At 42.0% G+C, this 24,148-nt stretch overlaps 1 protein-coding gene and 1 long non-coding RNA gene across 4 annotated transcripts in view; one reads left to right on the top strand and one right to left on the bottom strand.

The window, feature by feature from the left end:
• The window catches only part of ATP11B (ATPase phospholipid transporting 11B (putative)), a 144,261-nt gene extending 136,622 nt beyond the window's left edge, over positions 1–7,639 (bottom strand). For all 3 annotated transcript variants that reach the window (XM_077161150.1, XM_077161149.1, XM_077161151.1), the window contains exon 1: positions 7,533–7,639. In XM_077161150.1, coding sequence (XP_077017265.1) covers positions 7,533–7,559 — 27 coding nt within the window. In that variant the 5' untranslated portion in view covers positions 7,560–7,639. The remainder of the gene's footprint in view (positions 1–7,532) is intronic.
• A 312-nt stretch (positions 7,640–7,951) lies between these two features.
• LOC143682549 (uncharacterized) lies at positions 7,952–14,860 on the top strand. Its single transcript, XR_013175184.1, has 3 exons — positions 7,952–8,326; positions 13,845–13,915; positions 14,435–14,860. It is a non-coding gene; the product is annotated as an uncharacterized LOC143682549 (long non-coding RNA).
• The last annotated feature ends 9,288 nt before the right edge of the window (positions 14,861–24,148 follow it).

Genomic DNA, 24,148 nt, shown 5'->3' with positions numbered 1-24,148 from the left:
ATATCTACATTCTACCTGAAACCCAACAGCAGCCAACATTTGAAGAATTCTTCCCAAAAGGCCAGATTCTCTTCACACTAAACATTAGATACCAGGCAGCTTCCAGTCTCTTGGATACAATGTGGACACACTGAAAATAAGGACTCAAAGAAAAAAAAAAGCCTGGGCAAGATCAGAAAGTCCTTAGAATTGGCTGCTTTCCTGAATCTGCCTATGCCAGAGATGATAAATTGTTACCAAAATCCAAAACAGTGCTGTCCATTTGAAATATAAAGTAAGCCACCCAGGTAATTTCTTTTTTGGTTCCACATTAAAAAAAAAGTATTTAACCCAATATATCCAGAATATTATCATTTCAATATCTAAGCAATTTAAAAACTATTGAAGAGGTATTTTACATCTTTTTTTTCAAGCTATGCCTTCAAAATCTGGTGTGTATTTTATACTTCTAGCACCTCTCAATTCAGACAAGTCACATGTGAAGTCCTCACTAGCCACAGATATGGCAGGTGGCTTCTACACTGAACAGCACAGCCCTAAGAAAAATTTAGTAACGACAGTAAGGGGAATCATAACGCTTTGGGAGGATGTCTGGCAAAGTCTCCACCCTCAGCATCACTGGAATACCTGAGACTCCTCCAATGCTTGACTCCTATTTGAATGGAAAACCGGGTATATAGGAACATACGTTAGAGCATAAAGAAGAAAGCAGTAAAAAATCCAGGTTCCTAAACATTCATTCTGAATATTAAAACGTACTTGGCTGCACCAAAATAAACACCATGAAGGCCTCTTTCCATTTCTTCCTCCTCTACCATCCACTCCTCAGGAGAGGGGAGAAGGCAGTGCTTCTAAACTGAAGCTGAAATAAATGTGACACTCATTCATTCATGCAACCAACATTTGGGGAGTCTACAATGGGCAGGGTGCTGTCTTGAACACAAGAGATATAAAGATGAATGGCCCATGCCCTAAGGTATATGGTCCAATCTAGTGGGTAAGTATCTGGACTTAGAGACAATGCACTACAGAGAACCACAAGCTTACTTTTAATGTTATAGAGCAGTACTAACAGAAACATAATGTGAGTCACAAATGTAAGCCACTGTGCAAATATTTAAACTTAAATTTCTAATAGCCACCAGAAAAAGTGAAAAAAAAGCAGAATTGTAATATATATTCACTTTACCCAATATATCACAATATTATCATTTCAACATATAACCAATATAAAAAATTTTTGAGATATTTTACATTCTTTTCCTTTTACTGTTGTTAAAATCCAGTATGTATTTTATTCCTGCAGAATATCTCAAACATTTCAAGTGTATTGGACAGCACAGTTATGCAGGACAGATCTATTTTTTTAGAAAATCTGAATAGAATTTGGCAGTTATAGGTACAGGATAAGGAAGGATAGTAGCAGGTGGATCACAGGTTAAAGGAGTGAATGGGAACAAATCAAGTAACTGATGGCAAGTGTGGAGAGCAGGATCAAGAGCACCGGTGGAGTGGTCAACGTGGAAAGACAAAGGTCACAATGCCTTCCTTTGCAACAGGTAGAAGAATTTAGGCAAGTTTGATGAATGGGTGAGAGAACAGAAAGCTGAGGGAACTCAGGTTAAGAGCTTCCCATTTTCTTACTGAAACAGAAGGCAATCTTATGAGATACCTTCCACCATTTCCATTACAAAATGGCAGGTATTACATTCATGAACAATGTAAGAAACAATTATCCTAGTCTGACATATTGAATTGTATTTTTTGTATATTCATTTTCTACCTTGCTTGTGGGCTAGGAATTTTGTTCTTGCATCTTTAAACACAGTAAAGTGGGTTCAAAGACACAGGAAAGAATTTCTCATTCTTTCTTTCCTCACCTATTCATTATTTATTCAGCAAATCTGTGCCCAGTGTTTACTCAGTGTCAAACACTGATGGGCCCTGAGCAGACGGGGATGAGACCCCAACTAACCACCAATTAGACCTCCAGTATTTAGCACAGTGTACCATCCTATGACACTCGGCATTGACCACCGCTTACATCTCTAGTATTTAGCATAGTTTAATATTCTATGACACCCAGTACTGACTACTGCTTAGATCTCCAATATTTACCACAGCGTACCATCCTATGACACCCAGCACTGACTAATGCTTAGACCTCCAGTATTTAGCATAGTGTACCAACCATCCTATGACACTCGGCACTGACCACTGCTTAGACCTCCAGTATTTAGCACAAGTGTACCATCCTACTGTACCGCAAAAACCAGGAACAAGGCCGCAGGCTTCCAGGAACGCGAAATTAGAACAGGCCAAGACTAAGGATCCATAATTTGGGGAAGCAGGTTTTATTTTCTATGGCCATAGAGCTCAGCCAAGTAGCCTCTGAAAATCTGAGCCCCGAACAGAAAGCTAACATCAGTTTTTATAGAAAGGATGGCATGTTAAAGACAAGGTAAACGATTGGCTGGTTTAAATTGAGCAGGGCACAAAGCTGAACCGTTAAGGGAGGGGTCCCCATCCCAGGAATGTTTTATCTTGCCTACTTGCTGTTTCACCCAATCCTGAAGGCTAGGGGAGGGCCCCTATCCCAGGAATGTGTCTTATCTCTCTTTTTCCCATTCCTGAAGGTCAGGAGAGTGGGTCTGCAGATTTTCCACAGAGAAGGCAGCTGAACCACAGGGGTGGGGGGAAGGCCTGCCTGCTACACCATAACACCCGGCCCTGACCATGCTTAGATCTAACTTCAGCATTTAGCATAGTGTACCATCCTATGACACCTGGCACTGACCACCACTTAGATCGCCAGTATTTAGCACAGTATACCATCCTATGACACCGGCACTGACCACCGATCAGACCTCTAGTATTTAGAACAGTGTATATCCTATAACACCCAGCACTGACCACTGCTTAGACTGCCAGTATTAAGCATAGTGTACCATCCTATGACACCCAGCAAGCTGACAGTGCTTCAAAAATCTAGCAGCCTTGGAATGCCCTATAAAGAAGTATTATATGTCAACTAAAATATGGATTGAAAAAGACTGTCATGAATGATATTAACTGTAACAGAAAGATACCATAAGATACTTTTCTTAGCTTAAAATAACACTTGTGAACTAAAAAGAAAGAATGCACAAAAGAGGAAAATAAAAAATAAAGAATATGCCACTCTTTTCTTTTCCACTCTACTTCCCCAAAGGAAAACACGAAACTTCTGCCAACTACTGATCTATCCCAGGATGTCAAGTACTAAAAATACTTTGTCAAGACAAAGTATAAGGATTTTCTATTAAGAAAGAAATTACTAAGGCATAGAGGTTATTTCTGTGTAAAGTGACAAACATTTTTTTTAATTTATTTATTTATTAATTTAAAAAAATTAACAACAAAAACATTAACACATGATCATTCTGTTCTACATATAATCAGTAATTCAAAATATCATCACATAGTTGCATAGTCATCATTTCGTAGAACATTTGCATCAATTCAGAAAAAGAAATAAAACGAAAACAGAAAAAAGATTATGCATACCATACCCCTTACCCCTTCCTTTCATTGATCACTAGCATTTCAAACTAAATTTATTTTAACATTTGCTCCCCCTATTATTTATTTTTTTTATTAATTAAAGGAAAAAAAGAAATTAACCCAACATTTAGAAATCATACCATTCTACATATGCAATCAGTAATTCTTAACATCATCACATAGATGCATGATCATCGTTTCTTAGTACATTTGCATCGGTTTAGAAGAACTAGCAACACAACAGAAAAAGATACAGAAAGTTAAAACAGAGAAAAGAAATAAACGTAATAATAATAGTAAAAAAAAAAAAGAACCTATAGCTCAGATGCAGCTTCATTCAGTGTTTTAACATGATTACTTTACAATTAGGTGTTATTGTGCTGTCCATTTTTGAGTTTTTGTATTTAGTCCTGTTGCACAGTCTGTATTCCTTCAGCTCCAATTACCCATTATCTTACCCTGTTTCTAACTCCTGCTGGACTCTGTTACCAATGACATATTCCAAGTTTATTCTCGAATGTCCGTTCACATCAGTGGGACCATACAGTATTTGTCCTTTAGTTTTTGGCTAGACTCACTCAGCATAATGTTCTCTAGGTCCATCCATGTTATTACATGCTTCATAAGTTTATCCTGTCTTAAAGCTGCATAATATTCCATCGTATGTATATACCACAGTTTGTTTAGCCACTCGCCTGTTGATGGACATTTTGGCTGTTTCCATCTCTTTGCAATTAAAATAACGCTGCTATAAACATTGGTGTGCCAATGTCCGTTTGTGTCTTTGCCCTTAAGTTCTTTGAGTAGATTCCCAGCAATGGTATTGCTGGGTCGTATGGCAATTCTATATTCAGCTTTTTGAGGAACCGCCAAACTGCCTTCCACAGTGGTTGCACCATTTGACATTCCCACCAACAGTGGATAAGTGTGCCTCTTTCTCCGCATCCTCTCCAGCACTTGTCATTTTCTGTTTTGTTGATAATGGCCATTCTGGTGGGTGTGAGATGATATCTCATTGTGGTTTTGATTTGCATTTCTCTAATGGCCAGGGACATTGAGCATCTCTTCATGTGCCTTTTGGCCATTTGTATTTCCTCTTCTGAGAGGTGTCTGTTCAAGTCTTTTTCCCATTTTGTAATTGGGTTGGCCGTCTTTTTGTTGTTGAGTTGAACAATCTCTTTATAAATTTTGGATACTAGACCTTTATCTGATATGTCATTTCCAAATATTGTCTCCCATTGTGTAGGCTGTCTTTCTACTTTCTTGATGAAGTGCTTTGATGCACAAAAGTGTTTAATTTTGAGGAGCTCCCATTTATTTATTTCCTTCTTCAGTGCTCTTGCTTTAGGTTTAAGGTCCATAAAACCGCCTCCAATTGTAAGATTCATAAGATATCTCCCTACATTTTCCTCTAACTGTTTTATGGTCTTAGACCTAATGTTTAGATCTTTGATCCATTTTGAGTTAACTTTTGTATAGGGTGTGAGATATGGGTCTTCTTTCATTCTTTTGCATATGGATATCCAGTTCTCTAGGCACCATTTATTGAAGAGACTGTTCTGTCCCAGGTGAGTTGGCTTAACTGCCTTATCAAAGATCAAATGTCCATAGATGAGAGGGTCTATATCTGAGCACTCTATTCAATTCGATTGGTCGATATATCTATCTTTATGCCAATACCATGCTGTTTTGACCACTGTGGCTTCATAATATGCCTTAAAGTCAGGCAGTGCAAGACCTCCAGCTTCGTTTTTTTTCCTCAAGATGTTTTTAGCAATTCGGGGCACCCTGCCCTTCCAGATAAATTTGCTTATTGGTTTTTCTATTTCTGAAAAATAAGTTGTTGGGTTTTGATTGGTATTGCATTGAATCTGTAAATCAATTTAGGTAGGATTGACATCTTAACTATATTTAGTCTTCCAATCCATGAACACGGTATACCCTTCCATCTATTTAGGTCTTCTGTGATTTCTTTTAGCAGTTAAACATTTTTTTTTTGGCAAGATTATGAAGTAGTTGAAAATCAGAATTCATAGAATGAATAAAGTACAGTTAACTCCAAACAATCTTTCCTTGCAATTTGCTTAACACTTTCCAATTTGTCCCATTCACCTGAATTTTTAAAAATCCATTGCTAAAAGACAAAGTGACCGCATCCACTGAGCAAATGGAAATATAATCTAAATTAGACTGACCTGAATTATTCCTGTTGTAGTAATTAGAACAGCTGTTTATGATTGGGCAGTACAATATACTTTCAGTACTCTGTGCACCTGCTGTACTTCATGTGCAATTTAAGGGAACACACAAACTTAATCATAATTACAAAGTCTGAGTACACACTCAGAAGATCTGATAACTTGAAAGTAACTCCAACAAGGTGAGCAGTAAAGGACAGAGATGGCATTTCCATCCCAGCAGCTGGCTGCACTGGTAGCCACCCTGGAGGCAGCTGCCTTGTGAACTAACCACATGTGGCTTCCGGCCCTCACTCAGGAGTGCTCGCTGGCAGCCACTTTCAAAAACAACCAGACTTCCTGTCCTGAAAACAAGAGTACTAACACAACTGAGAAGGGGCTTCTTCTATCAGGAAGAGCTTTTGGAGAACGGCCCTAAGTGGCCCCTCTACCACACACAAACATCAGGTGCATGAACTCCCAAATAGAAGACTTGTAAATCACAAGCAGGAGCCCAGATTCGTAAAAATGAACTTCAGAGGGAGGCTGCTGTGCTACGGATTACCGCAGCTAGGCCAAAGTAATAAGGGATTATAATTACATCATTCGTTCGTTTTACTAACAGGCATATCTCTGGATTGCCTGAATTTAAAATCAGCTAAAAATAGGCAGACAGGAAATGGCAGGCCGTTTTAGTTTTACTTATGAGATTTTTTTTTTTTTTGAGAAGGATGCCGGCTGCAAAATGAACAGAAAGCTGAGCCGGTCAAACACCGTGCCTGTAAACCAACGTTAAAATGCTGGTCTAGAGCAAAGGAAAGGACGTGTCTGTTCTGTGACCCCACAAAAATCCTTAAAGAGTCCACCAAACTGTCGCTTCAGCAGACCGCCGAGCCCCTGCGACCCCGCGCGAGCCCCGCGTCCTGGAGGGGCCGCCCTCACAGCGGCCCAAGGCAGGCAGAGGGCTCGCTCAGTGGATCCCCAGACAAGCGGCGGGTTTTATAGCAGAAACCACCCTTTCCTGGGATTTTTTCCTCTCCGGATGCGCTACTAAAGTGGCTCGGAACCCTCTCCGTTTGCCCGGCATGAAGGGGGCCGGCCGCTAAGTCCTCCCGACTTTCCGACCAAGCGTTTCCGAAACCAGCAGGAATATTCTTTCCTCCCCGTGTCCAGGCCTTGGGTCAAAATGTCTCGTAGAAGGGGGTTAGACGACATAAAATACCCCCCTACTTAATAATTAATGTCGAATCCTGACGCTCTTCTCGCAATGAGCGACAAGCCCCTTCCCTCGAACGCGTCCCAACTGCTAGCATAAGCCGCGCCTCCCAGGCCCCGCCGCCTCCTCAGGACCACCCGCTAGGCCCGCCTCAGGCGCAGCCACCGCGGGGCGGACGAGGAAGGCGCCGGGATTCCGGCCCCAGGCGGCCGAACGTGCGCTCCAGCCCCAGGCCCGAGGCCGCCCCAGGCCCGACACCGCAGGACGGCCCAACCCCAGGACCGAAGCCAAGGTCCGAGGCCGCTCCAGTCCCCGGACTGAGGCCGCCCCAGCCCCAGGACCGAGGCTCGAGGCCCGAGGCCCCTCCAGCCCCAGAACATAAGTCGAGGTCCGAGGCCGAGACCGCCCCAGCTCCAGGTCCGCGGCCCCAGGACGCTCCAGCCCCAGGACAGGCCCGAGGCCCGGGAGTGGGGCGGGAGCTTCGCGGGCTGCGCCCGGTCCGCGCCCCCCGCCCGCCTCCGCCGCGGCCTAACCGGGTGCCCGCTCCAGACTCGCGGCCTCGCACTGCCCGGGAAGTGAAGGGAGGAGGCACCTACCAGCTGCTGTCGGACCCAGCGCAACATGCCCCTGCGCCGCGTCCTAGGCCCCGCGGGGCTGCTGGCCGAGGGGCTGCGCGAGGCGGCCGCGCGCCACACCGGGAAGCGGGCGGGCCCTCAGGTCACGCTCAGTCCGCCGCCTCACTGCCCGCGCCAGGCCCCCATCCCGCTCGCCGGCCCGGAGCTCCTAGAGGCGCGGCCACGGCGCCGCCCCCGCCGCCCGGTGCAGCTGAGCCCGGAGTCGCGCCGCTGCCACCTTCATTATTGACCGTGGTCACCCCAAGCCCGCAACCCCGCCCGGACCCCGCCCCGTCCCGCCCCGGACGTGACGAAAGGGGTGCGCGGCCTCCCGGACGCCGGCGGCGGGCAGCGGATACCGAGGGGCGGCCAGGGGATGGGGCTGGGCTACAGAGGGGCTGCTGGGGGGCTGTAAAGGGGCGGCTGCGGGCGCCAGGTCAGCTGCAGCGGTTGTGAGGTGGGGGCGGCGGTGTTGGAGGGTGGAGCGCAGGGGTCTTCCCGCCCCGCTCGCCGCTGGCGTGGCAGGTCCGTTGGGGGCGCCGCCTTGGGTGTCCCGATCCCCGCACACACTGCCCGTCGCTGGGGCGGGTGGCCACCCCCAGGTCCCGGTTGGAGTTGAGCTGTCTGGCTGCGGAGCTGTAGGTGGCGGAAGGTGGCATTAGCGAGGACGGACGAGCTCTGCCTGGCGCTGCTCACCCAACAACTTAGGGGAAATCTGTTGGAAAGATAGCTGCTTATGTGAACTGCAGAACTGCGGGCGGAGATGCTCACTCGAGGTGCGTGCGTCCGTAAACTGGAGGGAGCAAGTAGAGGTGAAAATGGGAAGCGCCGGGGGCCAGTTTCTCACCCTGGGGCTGAAACCAAGAGCCGGGTCTCGCCTTCTTCAGGAGCCGCCCTGGTCGTGATGTGAGTGCTGCATCGGGCTCACCGAGGGATGTATCCTGTGCACTCTCTTTGCCGACTTAAAGCATTCTTCATTGAACAGACCGTCGTCTGTGGCTTCCAGAAAAATCTTTTTAAAGCAAAAACAGAAGTCTAAATGAGATTAGCATGACTAGGCAAGTTGGTTGCATATGTATACACAGCCTTTTAGTTCCAACAGACATTCTTTACATAATGCCTGTTCAGTACCACAAATAGAGGCTTTGCTTGGGAATATTTATGATCTCTAAAACCAATAGTGGAATTTTATTTTTTAATAATCCGAATATATAGATACTTAAAGAGAAAAAAAAGTATTTTACTTAAGTTCTTATTGGCTGAACCTTGCTGAATGTCCCTACACTTACTTGTTAAAGTGATAAACATACTTCTACATAGAGGCTATAGATCTATCTTTATTTTGCATACTTTAACTTAGCTCCCCATCAACCCTTTGAGGATAGTGTTATTTCCATTATATGGATGTGGAAATTCAGGGTCAGGTTAAGTAACTTTCTTGTAGTGTCAAGGCTGGGATTCATATTCAGTATTGCCAGGCAACAAAACTCATGCTCTTAAACCATATCAAAGAACAAAAATATGACCGTACCTCTTTTTATGCATCTGCAAATGATCTGATAACAAATTAGGCCTCGAGATTTTTTTTAATCTATGTCACTAACGTTTGTCAAGATAACCTAAGAAATAGAAATCTAGAGGATTCTTTGAGCAACATCATTTAACTGTGTTCTAAATTTCAAAAGATGGAGAGTGGGAGAATTGGTTTTAAGTACTATGGGAGAATATGTTAAGCAGTGATTTCAAGATAAAAATGTAATGATCATAATGCCAGCTCAAACTGTCAGGAACAGAATGAAATATCAAAGTATATTGTTTTAAGCATGTTTCAAGAGCAATTCAATTCTATACATAGATACAAGGTCCGTAAGATAGGACATTATATTGAAACTATAGAGTAAGCCATTAATCGATGCTGAATTCAATTTAGTGTGTCAGGATCAGTATTTTAAAAAATAGAAGACATCAGACGCTATAGTACAGAGTAATGAGACTTGCTTTACAAAACTTTTGTTTCAGTCATGTATTCTAGAACGGGGGAGCGTACACACACACACCAAATCATAACATAAAAGGAATTTGTTCCTATTGGTTGTGGTTGGGGAAATTCGAAAAAACATTGAGATGGAAATACTCAGGACTTAAGAAGGCAGGCACCAGCTGTAAGAAAAAAAAAATGTATTTGGAATCCGCTATAATTCATTCATTCCGTAAATATGTCTTAAATATATGGAGCACCAGATGTATGCATAACAATACCCAAAACTAGGTGAAGACACAAACACAATGCTAAGCAAGCCACTTCTCTGGGGGGAGGGGGGCAGAGAGTACAATCCAGGAATCAGTTAAGCAATCCAAATCAATATAGGATAAGTCCCAAAGAACTATACTGACATTAGTCACTAATATCATAAAATTGATGTGGGCAATAGGATCTGTGGAAGGCCCCAGAAGAAAGCAGCTGAGATTTAAAAACTTGAAATGGGAGGATAAAGGTGAGCAGGAAAGGCTTTCCAGTGGGAAGAACTGCAGGAACAATTGCTTAAGAAAGCTCAAATGTTTGCGATACGACTAATTTGGAGTGATAAGAGATGGAGCTGGATGAATAAGGGAGGCACAGTAGGGGATGAGTTTCTGGCTGGTCACAAGAGTTTACAGGAAATGGGCAGTCCTTGGAAATTTTTGATCAAAGAAAATGATGGAATCAGAGTGCTAATCCCTAGACACTATATTTGATAGATTAGAGAGGGAAGAAAGATCAGATAGGAAATTAATGCTACAGTGCAGCATGAAGTTGAAAAGTGCTGGGACTGATGAAGGACAGACCACACGATGAACGTTACAGGAAGTTGTGCCAGGACAAGGAAACCTGAGACGTTCCAAGTGCCATAACAGACCCTCCAAGAGAGGGAGTTTACCAGCATCACCTAACAGCCACTGAAATAATGCTAAATTCGGTTCCTTTTCTTGAGTAAACTTGTTAATATAATTCTGTACCAGTTACACTTTGGGACATATTCATTCCCAAGAAAAAAACTTTGTTGTGCACTTTGGTGACTTAATTTATTTGTCATAAGTGAGGAGGAACTTAAATAGATAAGTACCTTGTGATAGAATTACTGACAAAAAGACTGATACACCAGATCAGTTGCACCAGTGGAAGCTATTACTATAATAGGCAACCTCCATCACTTCACCAGCTTTGGTACTTGGGCTACAAAATGGATAAAATTATTCAGCCATCTAGAAGATGCAACGTAACCCAAAAGAGAAGGGAGAGACTGGCAGATGCTACCATGTGCCTTGTCATGTGGCAAAGGAATCAAGGATCAGCAGCAGTCAGGCTTTGAGAAGAAAGCATCACTTTGATGCCTTGATTTGGACATTTCTTCGAATGAATTCCTATTGTTAAGCCAACTCATTTCATGGTATCTGCTTTCAGCAGCCTAGCAAACTAAAACAACATGGGTTATCTTGTTTTAGTTCCTCCTATGGTTAGATTTTGTGATTATGGTTACTTTTACTCAACTGCATTTTAGGATCACACTATTAGCCCAACTCTAAGAACAGTCAGCCAAGACTGGAGATGTAGCTGAGACTGCTGCCCTCTGTATCATACAGTGCTCTATTTTGAAGGGCCTGCAGAAATTCCACTGCTGTGTCAGTACTAGAAATAGCTGTGCTTCTTTTAAGCAACCAGTTTGTTTTATAATCTTCTGGGCTTCTTGAGTTATGTAATGCTCCATTATTGTGTTGGTTGTTTCTAAGCTCAGAGGCTTATTTTTAGCAAGTCCCCAGACCCTACAGTGTACATTTTATGAATTACTTTCTCCCTGGCTTCTGCGTATATGATAGGATCTAGATAAATATGCCTCTAGAAGTGTCTCACTACAGAGGAGAGGAAGAAGACGAGGCAAACACGGTGGTCTCAGCCACCTTTGGGCCATTTTGCATGCTACATGAACAGCTTCTGTCTGGAAGTCTATTCTCTGTCTTCTCACTCCCTTCATTTAAGTCTCAGCTTAAGAGTTACTCCTTCAAAGGGCGGGTCCTCTTGCAGAGCTGGGTTAAGACATTTATAAACCCTAAGCACTTAAAAAGTTCCCGTGGCTAAATGTGAATTCAAACTAAATAAAAGTGTGAAAACAATGTTTCTTCGAAATGGCATTCAACAACATGTATCCCGAATAAGTTCTTTCTAGAGTTTCTTCTTCATGTTACCCTACTCTCTCTGCCTTGTGCGTCCTGCTGCCCCTATGCTGACTTTCTCCCCTGGAGCCTCTGTTCGCTGGTGCCCCAAGCCAAGTGTTGAGGCTGCTGGTCAGTAATTCTGCACTTTCCTCCACTGAGCATCCCCATGGTCTGCACCTCTCCAAGCACTTTACACACTGATAATCACATAATTAATTGTTTGCTGTAGTCTGTTTAATGTCTGCCTTCCCCAGGAGGGGGAATTCTCCTGGAGGACAGGGGCTTAGTTTTTGAAGCTCATCAAGAGCATGTTCATTTGCTTGACCAGCTATCCTGTAAATGTAAACAAACTCTTTTTAGTAATTGATGAAGAAATCAGGGAACTTTGTAGGGTGGTAAATTGGACTTTAATGAGTAAAAAGGAGGATAAAAGGATAAAAGAAGACTGTGCACTAGGCGAGAAGGCCAAATGAAATGAGGTGTGTTCCTATACATTAATAATTTAATCAGAGACTTTACCTATTTAATGCTGCTATTTTGGTGAGCTAAATTGGCTTCCTTTTGACAATTCCTACTCAACTACATCATAAATCTGTCATTATGATCACTCTGTTATTAACAGTTTTATAAGACCCATTCAGTAACTCATACTAAGTGCTTTCCTATTGTGGTATCCAGATGATAGAATGCTAGGACATGGTCCTCTCCCTGCCCCCTTTCCTCTACCGCTACCATTCAATTAGTCAACAAATACTTGTTGAGCATTTACTATAGACTAGCCGTTGTGTCGCGGGTTTAAGATAACAGTCCCTCAGGTCCTGCCTTCAAGGAACTTGTTTAAGACCTGGGGTAGTGTTTCCAAATTGTGTTATTAACAGCAACACAATTTTATATAATTTGTCTTGAGTATAATAAAAATGCTATAGGTGAAAGTATCCAGAAAGGTGCCAACTGTGCCTGTGTAGGAGAGTGCAGGTACATAGAGTAAAGAGGGGTCTATAAGAACATAAAATCAGAAATTTCTTAGTTCTGTGTACCTCATACTGAAGGCCTGCTTTTTTACTGACCAAGTCTCAATTACTCAACAGAGACCTGGTAACTTTTTTGGATGGGGCAATGCTTCTTTCTGATCAGCACATACATATTAAGAAACATCCTGTCTGCCGGAAAGGAGGTTGTATCTCATCTGTACAAAGCATGGTTGATTGTGTATGAATATGTGTTTGCTGGTTTGAGTCTGTGGTGTTCCCTGGAGAAGCCAAGTTCTTTAATCCTCATTCAGTATTGCTGGGTGGGATCTTTTTGAGTGTTTCCATGGAGATGTGACCCACCCAATTGTGGGTAACTTTTGATTAGATTGTTTCCATGGAGATGTGTCTCTACCCATTCAAGGTGGGGTTGCTTACTGGAGCCCTTCAAAAGGGGACCATTTTAGAAGAAGCTTCAGAGCCTATCAGAGCCGGCACAGCTAGAGACCTTTGGAGATGCAGAAGGAAAATGCCCCCCGGGAAGCTGTTGATGAATCCTAGAGAGAAAGCTAGCAGACCTTGCCATGTGTTTTCCAGCTGAGAGAGAAACCCTAAACATCATCCATCTTCTTGAGTCAAGGGATCTTTCCCTGGATGGCTTAGTTTTTTTTTTTTTTTTCAATAGCCTTGCCTTAATTTGGACATTTTCATGGCCTTAGAATTGTAAACTTGCAACTTAATAAATTCCCCTTTTTATAAGCCATTTGTTTCTGCTGTATCGCATTTTGGCAGCTTTTTCAAACTAAAACTGTGTGTATGTTTTGCTTGTGTATGTGGCTGCTTGTGTAAAGAGGGAAAGATAGGAGAAAGTGATATGCACAAGTTTTATTACTTAGTTGATTTTTATCCAGAGTAATTAATAAGCATAAGATAATAAACTCAACCCCCAGAGGTGGTTGTTATCTTTACACAGAGGAAAACCTCTGTCCCTTAACCATAGATTGTGTTTTGAGTCTCAAAATGCAACCAAGTTAAAAGCAAGCAGGAAACTCAGTGGAATCAATAGCATGACCAGTAAGTCAATTCAGTCATATAATGATGGATCAATAAATAAAGGAGTTGCATTTACTTTTAGGTGCAACACTGTGTCTTTCCAGAGTCACTGTGGAAAAAGGAAAAAACAAAAAACCAATCAGAATAGGAAAGGTGAGCTCAAATTTACACACAAATGTACATGTTTTCTTCTGGATTATTTTATATGTATTGTTTTATCTATATACCTGCATATGAAAGTGTAAATATTATTTAACCATAGAAAAATGTGATAATATGTGTGAATTCCAATTAGCCTTAATCCCACTCAGTAATTAATGACAACTTCAGCAATTGTGGGAGCTCCATGGGGTTGCTTTAGAATTCTGAATGACATTTTGCTTTTACTTATGGAGTTGTTTTGATACACAATAAGAAAGCAGCTCTTCTCTTGTATCAATTAATTAGTGTATTGGGAGAGATGCCAGTTTTTAGGCTATGTCAATCATTTTTAGCACCATCTGTTGTGTTTTATCAAGTTACTGTTTAAACACTGGTACTTAATTTATAGCTTCCATATTGTCCTCACTAGCTCCCCTAAAATGAATACTCCTCTACTAACCTTTTAATTTACTGTTGTGCTCCTTGACATCTGGGGGTGGGGGTGGGGTGGGGTATACTGTTCCATTACAGAAAGAACCTATTCTTATCGGAGACCAGAGCACGGGCACATCAGAATCGAACACTGATAAGACTGGGACTCTTTCCAGAACTTACAGATGGAATTTATCTCCAGTTGACACCGGCAAGTTTCTTCTCCCCGGATTCTTTTCACCCCTCATGTCCCCCATCCTTCCCCAGGACACCAGCTCCCACACTCTCCCTACCTGTTGGGTTAGAGCACAGGGAGAGGCATCGCTGAATCGAACCTGGGATGATGGCAGGGAGGACTTGCATTCCTCAAAGCGGGGCATTTACCACTGCTGATCACCTGTTTAATATAATTTTATGCATTATTTAGATGTCCTCTACATCAGAGTTGAGAAAATGCAGCTTGCTGTTTAACTCCTTTTTCCTCACCTGGCTCAAATTTCTATTGATTAAATGTTTGACTAAGAAAAAAAGTACGGTTAATTAAATTAACATTTTTTTATTTATAAAAAATTACAGTTCATGGTGTGAAATCATATTATGAAACACTATGCATTCTGGTAACTAATACAAACATTTTCTTCCTAACAAATTTAGTTCTTAAGAAATAGGGAGATAGTATGGTGCGCGGCGACAAAATGTGGAGTAAAAGGTACCTTTTGTCAATATACGGTATAGGGTCTCAAGTCTGTGTTACTGCTTTATATTTTCTCTCTGACAAAGTATCATCTCTGGGGATAGCAGACCTTCAATTTCTTGCTCTTACCTCTCTCTCTTATCTGTATCCCCAGTTGGTTATACCCTTCCTCTGCAAGCAGTTGTCATTATTTCATCATTCAGTTACACTGAGTCTTTCAGAAGCTGATGAATCAACAGAAGCCAGGAAATTACATATACACTCTGTATGTTTAATAATGGTGTGCAATCTGATTACCATGAGTACAATTTTTAAAATCCTCTTTAAACGGAGTTTATATGAATTCTAACCTCTGTTCTCAGGCTTACTTGTGTGGAAAAATCCCTTTGAGGCTATAAGTGAACTTGTGAGATGATATTTATAAATCAGCAATACAAATTAACTTTGAGCTTACCATCAAAATGTGGAAAAAATAAATTGGGATCAGAATTTAAAATAGGACCCTCAGTTCCACTCTGACTCTCCAGGTGGCTGATATTTTCAGGTGCAGCAGCCTCACAGGCACAGAGCACTCTTTCCATCTGGGGTAAGAAAGGGTCTGTTGACCTTTGCTATTCTTATCTGAGATAAAGCTTCTAAGAAGAAAATTCTCTTAATTTTAGTTGTAGGTATGTTCAGCAGAGCTTCATTTAATCTCACCCACATTTTCCAAATCACTAGACCGCTAAGTGTTCACTGCAAATTTTAAGGTCATTGTAAAATGAAATAGCAATTTGGTAATTTTTATTAATTTAATATTGAATGCCAAGACACACAGTCAAAGCTGAAAACCCACAAACCCATTACATTATACTCTTTTAAGTGTCTACTTTAAGAAAAATAAGCAGATGATTTTAAAATAGCCATTTCCTTTTGGGTTGAATTTCCAGCCTGAGGAACTGTTAAATTGCGTAGGGTAAGAATGCATTCCGAAGGCTCTCAAGATTTGAGCTGATGTATTTCACTAAAGAAAAATCATCTCATGCCTGCTAAGTTAGCCTATAATATGATTTGTCTCTACCACAAGTGAGAAATGCGAACATATATCATTGAATTTTAAATTATCAGTAACATTTAATCAAGATTCAAGTCACTTCAAGGATGTGAGAATTGATTGTATCATTTTGTCATTTCTTTATATTGTGCCCTTTCTGGATTTATAGCCAATAATTTTGTCAGATACAGTTTTGCTAATGAATTTAATTTTCTTTTGTAGTATACAACAAACTAGGTGTAATCCCAGGTGATAAGATGCTTTGTAGGAGTTACTCTTGTTTTCCTTAAAATTTATTCACTGATTTTTCATACTGTTTTCCATAATTTCATCCAGCCCAGGACCAGTGTATAATTTAGGCTAGTAATCATGTAGTAGCCAGAGAGGTTGTGATATAAGCAGTATTTGCTTGGTCTTTTAATTCACTCCATCCACCGGGCACTAAACAATAATGATAATAATAACAACAGGAGCAACAATAATAGAATCAATATTAATATCTACTATTTGTTGAGCACATACTATGAACCAAGCCCTGCACTTACCTCATCTTCTTTAATCCTGACCACAATCCTGACGTTGACATTTTATTCCTATCATGACACTATTACTGTAATTATTGTAGTTACTGGTTATTGGGTGCGGTACACGCTGAGTGCTTTACATGTGTTGTATCATTGGCTCCTCACCACCACTCTGGACTTTAGGCATGGTTACACAGCCATGCGACCACACTGGTTGCTAAGATCCTGACATACTTCCACAGTGGTCAGCAAAGAGCTGCTGCCCTGAACTCCTCAAGTGCCATCCCCCGCAGTTTCCCGTGGCCAGCTCTTCTCCTGGGGATTCCTTGTCCTCATCCTTCTCAAATCCAGAAACTGCAGTATAACACGGGCTATCCCAGGCACCTCCTGGGGCTCTGCTCCAGCCAGGGCAGGGTACATTCTGGCTAGCTAGTGCTGAACTCTAGCCATTGTTAAATATTGTTTATATCAGCAGGGATGCAGATATTATCATCCCTGTTTGCTGGTGGGGCAACTCACATATGTACAAAAAAATTAAGCAGCTTGTGCACGATTACCCAGCTAGGACATGTGAGCCAGATTCAACTCCAGTCCATTTCAGGCTGCAGTCCCTGCTCCGAACTGCCGCAGTGCATTCAGGAGTGGAGGGAGCCAGCCAACCTTTGAGTTAGACTTCCCAGGCTCAAGGTGAATACCTCTGGGACTCTGTACTCTGTGTCTGACTACTTGCACAGTGAATTTTAAATTTCAAGATGTGATTAACGTTGATCTTAAAGCTGTCAAAACTGCTCTCCTAACTGCTTCCCAGCCATAATAATGAGCATGGAAGTGCTAGAATGACAGTACCTATTTCTTTGCATCATTCTGCCAACAGGCTCTATTCAGGAACAGAGCCGATGTCGTATTTTGTGATCCTCTCTCTATAGGTAGAAATAATTATATTCATTTTATGACTGGGCCCCCAAATAGCAACCTCGGTATTCAGCCCATTCATTAAATTCACGAAAAATCTGTAAGTTCCAAGACTAACATTTTTATATACTTTTAAACTATATTTCCTTTTATATAATTTTAATATACCTCATTTGCAATACCAAAAGCTTAAATCCCTTTGCATATTTTGCTTCTCTTCTTCTGTCTTATCAATCATGTTTTTCTCTTCATTTCTGATACAAACCTAGTCTCCAATTTAGTGTGCAAAAATGTCCAAGTCATTTATACAACCTCACCCCTCATGGTAAAGGAAGTTTTCGTGCTATTACTACAGTACTGTGTGCTTTCAAAGGCAGTTACTTAGCACCAATACGTGAATTAGCAAGTTTGCTAACTACAAGGCTCACCTTTAACAAAATGCAGCAAGGCCTGCACAAGTGGATATGCCACATTCACTCCTCAAAGCAGAAAAATTGTCTAGAGGCAGGAGCAGAAATATCTGGACATTGTGAGAGAAACAGCTGTCCCTCCCTATGCAGTGTTTGGAGAGAGAAGAGGCAGTGAGACTGCTGGAGGGTATATCTCATCAGAGGCGTACCACAGTGTTTCAGTCTGCTAGCTGCCGGAATACAACACACCAGAGATGGATTGGCTTTTAATAAAAGGGGATTTATTTTGTTGGTTCTTCAGAGGAAAGGCAGCTAACTTTCCACTGAGGCTCCTTCTTACGTGGAAGGCACAGGATGGTCTCTGCTGGTCTTTTCTCCAGGCCCCTGGGTTCCAACAACTTTCCCCGGGGTGACTTCTTTCTGCAGCTCCAAAGGCCTGGGCTGAGCTGCTAGTGCTATGATGAGGAATGCCAAGCTGCTTAGGCTGTGCTACATTGTGTTCTCTCATTTAAGCACCAGCCAATTAAGTCAAACGTCACTCATTGCAGCAGACACGCCTCCTAGCTGACTGCAGATGTAATTAGCAACAGATGAGGTTCACGTACCATTGGCTTATGTCCACAGCAACAAGACTAGGTATGCTCACCTGGCCAAGTTGACAACTGAATCTAACTAACACACAGAGTTATGGCTGAAGGTGGCTGCCTCTTGTCTGGGACAGCAGCCTGTGCCTGTGTCTTGCTGACCTATTCGAGTGTGGGGAGGGGCTGTGCACCCTGAGGCCCTTGGGGCCAGCCTGCAGCAGCACCAGCAACCTCATGGCAAAGCAGCAGCAGGGATGAGACACTCACCTGCCCTCCTGGGTCATGGGCACCAGTGGGGCCCTAAGGCTGTGGCTGCACCACTGTCTGGTGATGGCTAATCCCGGAACTTTGAGCAGCTTTGGGCAAGGGATGTGGCCTGCTCCAGCATCATCTCTGTACAGGCTCCAGGGGGTGCAGGTGCACCTGAGCTGGGGGAGTTGTAGGAGCTTAGAAGCTGGGGCTGCTCCTCACTGTTCCACCCCTGGGTCAGGTTTAAGGCAGCAGGTGGGGCAGGGCCTGTTGCCCAGGACTGCAGCGAGGAGAGTGCAGGAATCCCCTCAACTGTGCCGGAGATGGAGAGGACTTGGGAGGGGAGGTGGAGTTTCTAGAAGGTACCCTGTAAGGGCCTAAGCTGGAGGTGATTATCTTGGCCTCATTTCCTTGCATTGCTGTTTTCCTGGGGCGTGGGAGTGTCTGTTAAAAAGAGGCCATCCAAGTTGTGGGGAGTTCTGTTCTCCTTTGGGCCACACTCGGGCACTACATTGCCAAGAATGGGCAAGGGGGCGCTTCCAGGGTGGTGAGGCCATCGGCCTAAGTGCAGCCCTTACTTCAATGCTCCTTTGCTGAGCACGTACAACGTCTCGGGCCCTGTGTTTGCTGCTTTATAGTTCAAGGAAGCTGAGGCAAGTGAGGGTTGCCTCACCTGAAGCAGACAGAGAAGGCAGTTACCTTCCCTGTGCACCATCATTAGGTTTGTATTCTGCCGCTCCAGTGTGGCCAAGAGGCCCCGCACTCACTAGTGAATGGATACGGCACAATGGAAGTTATTTGCCTGATGTGCAGGGGTAGGTGCAGAAGGGATGACCTGGGGAAGGCTTGGATAATTTAGGTTTCTATAGTTTGGTCTAAACATGACAGGGTTAAAACCTGTCTCATAAATATTTTGAAGTTGATCAGAATTGGGATGTTCAACTTTGCAAACCTCCCAACAGATGGACATATGAAACCAGAAAGGCATTCTGTGAATTGACAGTGAGAAATAAAACCTTCAGGGGTCAGGCATGCGTGGGCAGGGGGCTCCATTGCTTAATCTCTCCCACTCATCTCCTCTCTGCAGAGAAATCCCATAAGAAGCCAAACTATTAAAAAAATACCCTGAAGAGGAAGCATTTTTAGGTGTCTTATCTTCAGTGGTGTCACGGTGAGAGAGCCAAGTGCATTCATACCCACCTGGGGATGCACCCACTAGCACAGCAGATCCTGGAGGCAGCCCCAGGCTTCCCTCTCCTTGGGGACGGACGGTCTGTGCCAGCGCCTCCTCTCTGTCGCCTGCACACTCTTACCTCCAACATGCTAAGCAGGTGGCCTGCCACTTTGTTTCTTTAAAGAAACTTTGTGCATCTCAGTGCCAGTTTTTGGTTTAACACTCAGCATTTATTTCCTATTCTACTAAGGGTAGTCTATGAGGGTGTGTGCTTATCCCATGCACTGCTTATGAGAGTGATTATTGAACTTTTAGCTATTAAGTATTCTGACACCATTTCTGGTTTCACATTAGTTTCGGTAATGGAAGGACCAGAGAGCATGGAAATACAGTTCATCAATAATAAGCTGGTTTTAAAATTAGGGTTTCCTAACACCCAACCCTCTGATAAATTTGTTAGTTTTTCAAATTAATTTCTATGTTATTATTGCTATTTTAATCAACATGTTTATTATTTAATTGGGGATGAAGGTACAGTTAAGAGAAGAAAAGCCTGTTGTGCACTAGGAAAACACTGATTGAATTTCCTAGAAGTAACATTCACAGGAGATATACAATGTCTTGTCCAACCCCAGCCCTGAGGTACTTTCTCACTATGATTGTGTCCTCATGGCTGAAGCCAGAAAAATGTCCAAAATGGAGAAGCAAAAATTTCCGTCAGTTTTAAGTCATCTGGTCCGTGTGCTACTTCCCAGTGAGACCCTTGGTAGGCGTGCATGCCCACGACCAAAGCCCCCTCTGGCTGCTCGGTGAGTGAATTCCAGGGGCACTCCCACCCCCCCACCCTGAGCTTGCCGCTAGATCCTGCCGGAGCTGGGCCAGACTCAGAGGGTCCCCTCAGGCAGCACACTGACCCTTATCTGGAAAGCCCCAGGGGGCTGTTAAGCTCCCCCCCCCCCCCGTTTTCTAGTAGAAAAACAAAATGGAGGGATGTAATCACATGATCCACTCTCCAGGGAAGCTCCAGTCTGCCTCCCCAGCAGCACCCCTCTTCCCATCCCCTGCAAACCCAAAGAGTTGATATCTGCTGAATAAATTGATTTTTCAAAAAAGAATATGATTTTAAAAAGCTTTTCATTTATATCTACTCCACTTATTTTCCTAAATAGAAATATGTAGAGGCTAATAGTTGGTTCTTAGAGAAAAATCAGTAAAATTGATGGGCTACTAGCAAGACTGACAAAGAATAAAAGAGATAGGATGCAAATAAACAAAATCAGAAATGAGAAGGGGTGCCTTACCACAGACCCTGGAGAAATAAAAGAAATTATAAGAGGATACTATGAACAACTATATGCCAACAAACTAGATGACTTGGATGAAATGGACAAATTCCTGGAGACATACAAACAAGCTACACTGACTCAGGAAGAAATAGAAGATTTCAACAAACCAATCAGAAGTAAAGAGATTCAATCAGTCATCAGAAATCTTCCCATAAAGAAAAGCCCAGGGCCAGATGGCTTCACAGCAGAATATTATCAAACATCCCATAAGGAACTAACACCAATCCTGTTCAAACTTTTCCAAAAAATTGAGGAAAAATGAACTCTACCTAACTCATTTTATGAAGTTAATATCATTTTAATATCAAAACTGGGTAAAGATGCTATAAGAAAGGAAAACTACAGGCCAATCTCCTTAATGAACATAGATGCAAAAATTCTCAATACAATATTAGCAAATCGAATCCAACAATACATTAAAAGAATTATACACCATGACCAAGTGGGGTTTATACCAGGAATGCAAGGATGGTTCAACACAAGATGATCAATGAATGTAATACAGCACATTAGCAAATCAAAAGGGAAAAATCATGTGATCATCTCCATTGATGCTGAAAAAGCATTCAACAAAATTCAGCATCCTTTTCTGATAAAAACTCTCCAAAAGATAGGAATTAAAGGTAACTATCTCAATGTGATAAAGGGAATATTTGAAAAACCAATAGCCAGCATCATACTCAACGGAGAGAGACTGAAAGCTTTCTCCCTAAGATCAGTAACAAGACAAGGATGCCCACTGTCACCACTCTTATTCAACATTGTGCTAGAAATCCTAGCTAGAGCAATCAGGCAGCGCAAAGAAATAAAAGGCATCCAAATCAGAAAGGAAGAAGTAAAACTCTCATTATTTGCAGATGATATGATACTATACTTGAAGATCCTGAGAATCTACAGCAAAGTTACTTGAGCTAATAAACAAATTCAGCAAGGTTGTGGAATATAAAATTAATGTGCAAAAATCAGTAACATATCTATACACAAGCAATGACCTAGCTGAGGAACCAGTTAAGGAAAAAATTCCATTCGAAATAACAACTAAAAGAATCAAGTACCTAGGAATGAACTTAACTAGGGTTATAAAGGACTTGTACACAGAAAACTACCTAACCTTGCTAAACAAAATCAAAGGAGTTCTAATTAGGTGTAAAGATATTCCCTGCTCAAGGATAGGAAGGCTAAATAAAGTTAAGATGTCAATTCTCTCCAAACTGATCTATAGATTCAACACAGTACCAGTCAAAATTCCAACAATGTACTTTGAAGATTTGGAAAAGCTAACTACCAAATTAATCTGGAAGGGAAAGAGACCCCAAATAGCTAAAAGCATCTTAAAAAAGAATAATAAAGTGGGAGGATTAACACTCCCTGACTTTAAAACCTATTATAAAGCCACAATGGTCAAAATAGCATGGGACTGACACAAAGACAGAAGCATTGACCAATGGATTCAAATCGAGAGTACAGAAATAGACCACCAAATCTATGGTCAACTGATTTTTGACAAGACCCCCAAATCCTCAAAACTGGGAAAAATAGTCTTTTCAATAATAGGGCATGGAAGAACTGGATATCAATAGCCAAAAGAATGAAAGAGGACCCCTGTCTTATACCCTACACAAAAATTAACTCAAAGTGCATCAAACACCTATATATAAGAACTAGCAGCATAAAGCTTCTGGAAGAAAATGTAGGGAAACATCTTCAAGACCTAGTAATAGGACATAGCTTCCTAAACTTTACACCCAAAACACAAGCAACAAAAGTAAAAATAGATAAATACGAACTCCTCAAAATCAAATGCTTCTGCATTTCAAAAGACTTTGTCAAAAAGGTGAAGAGGCAGCTAACTCAATAGGAGAAAATATTTGGAAATCACATATCGGACAAAGGTTTGATTTCTTGTATATACAAAGAAATCATACAACTCAACAACAAAAGAACAAACAATCCAATTATAAAGTGGGCTAAAGATATGAAGAGGCATTTTTCTGAAAAGCAAATACAGATGGCTCAAAAGCACATGAAGAAATACTCATTTTCACTGGCCAAAAGGGAAATTCAGATCAAGGCCACAATGAGATACCACCTCACACCTATAAGAATAGCTGCTATTAAACAAACAGGAAACTATAAATGTTGGAGAGGAATATGGGAAATTTGGACATTTATGCACTGTTGGTGGGAATGTATAATGGTGCAGACACTATGGAAGACTGTTTGGCGGTTCCTCAAGAAACTAAATATTGAGTTTCCCTATGACTCAGCAATAGCACCACTTGGTATATACCCAGAAGAGCTGAAAGCAATGACACAAAGAGAATATGTTCATAGCAGCATTATTCCCAATTGCTAAAAGATGGAAACAAACCAAATGCCCATCAACAGACAAGTGGATCAACAAAATGTGGTATATACATACGATGGAATATTATGCAGCAGTAAGACAAAATGACGTCCTGAAGCACATGATAAGATGGATGAGCCTTGAGGACATAATGCTGAGTGATGTTAGTCAGACACAAAAGGATAGATACTGTATGATTCCACTTTTATGACCAGCATAAAGGTATAATCAGAGGCTTATAATACAGAATATAGGGGACTTAGAGATACATAGAAGCTAGAGATGGGTGTACCATTAGCTAATGACATTGAACTCCAATGTAAGGGAATAGATAGGAGTGAAGGTGGTTCTCTACTGGGTCTATAAGTAATATTACCATATTGAAGACGAACAAGATTGAAAGGGGTTGTATAGACCTACATGTCACACTGATTAACACTAGAAATATGAATTAGTTCTCGCAAGAATTACTTCAAAGTCATGATTCTTGGATAAAGAGTAAGTCCAGGGTACAGGGGAAAAACCTGCTATTGCATGCTG

Source organism: Tamandua tetradactyla, chromosome 5 (genome assembly GCF_023851605.1).
Source record: "Tamandua tetradactyla isolate mTamTet1 chromosome 5, mTamTet1.pri, whole genome shotgun sequence".
Lineage (NCBI taxonomy): Eukaryota > Metazoa > Chordata > Mammalia > Pilosa > Myrmecophagidae > Tamandua > Tamandua tetradactyla.
The sequence above is the reverse complement of the archived record's forward strand: the minus strand, read 5'-3'. Positions and strand labels throughout refer to the sequence as shown.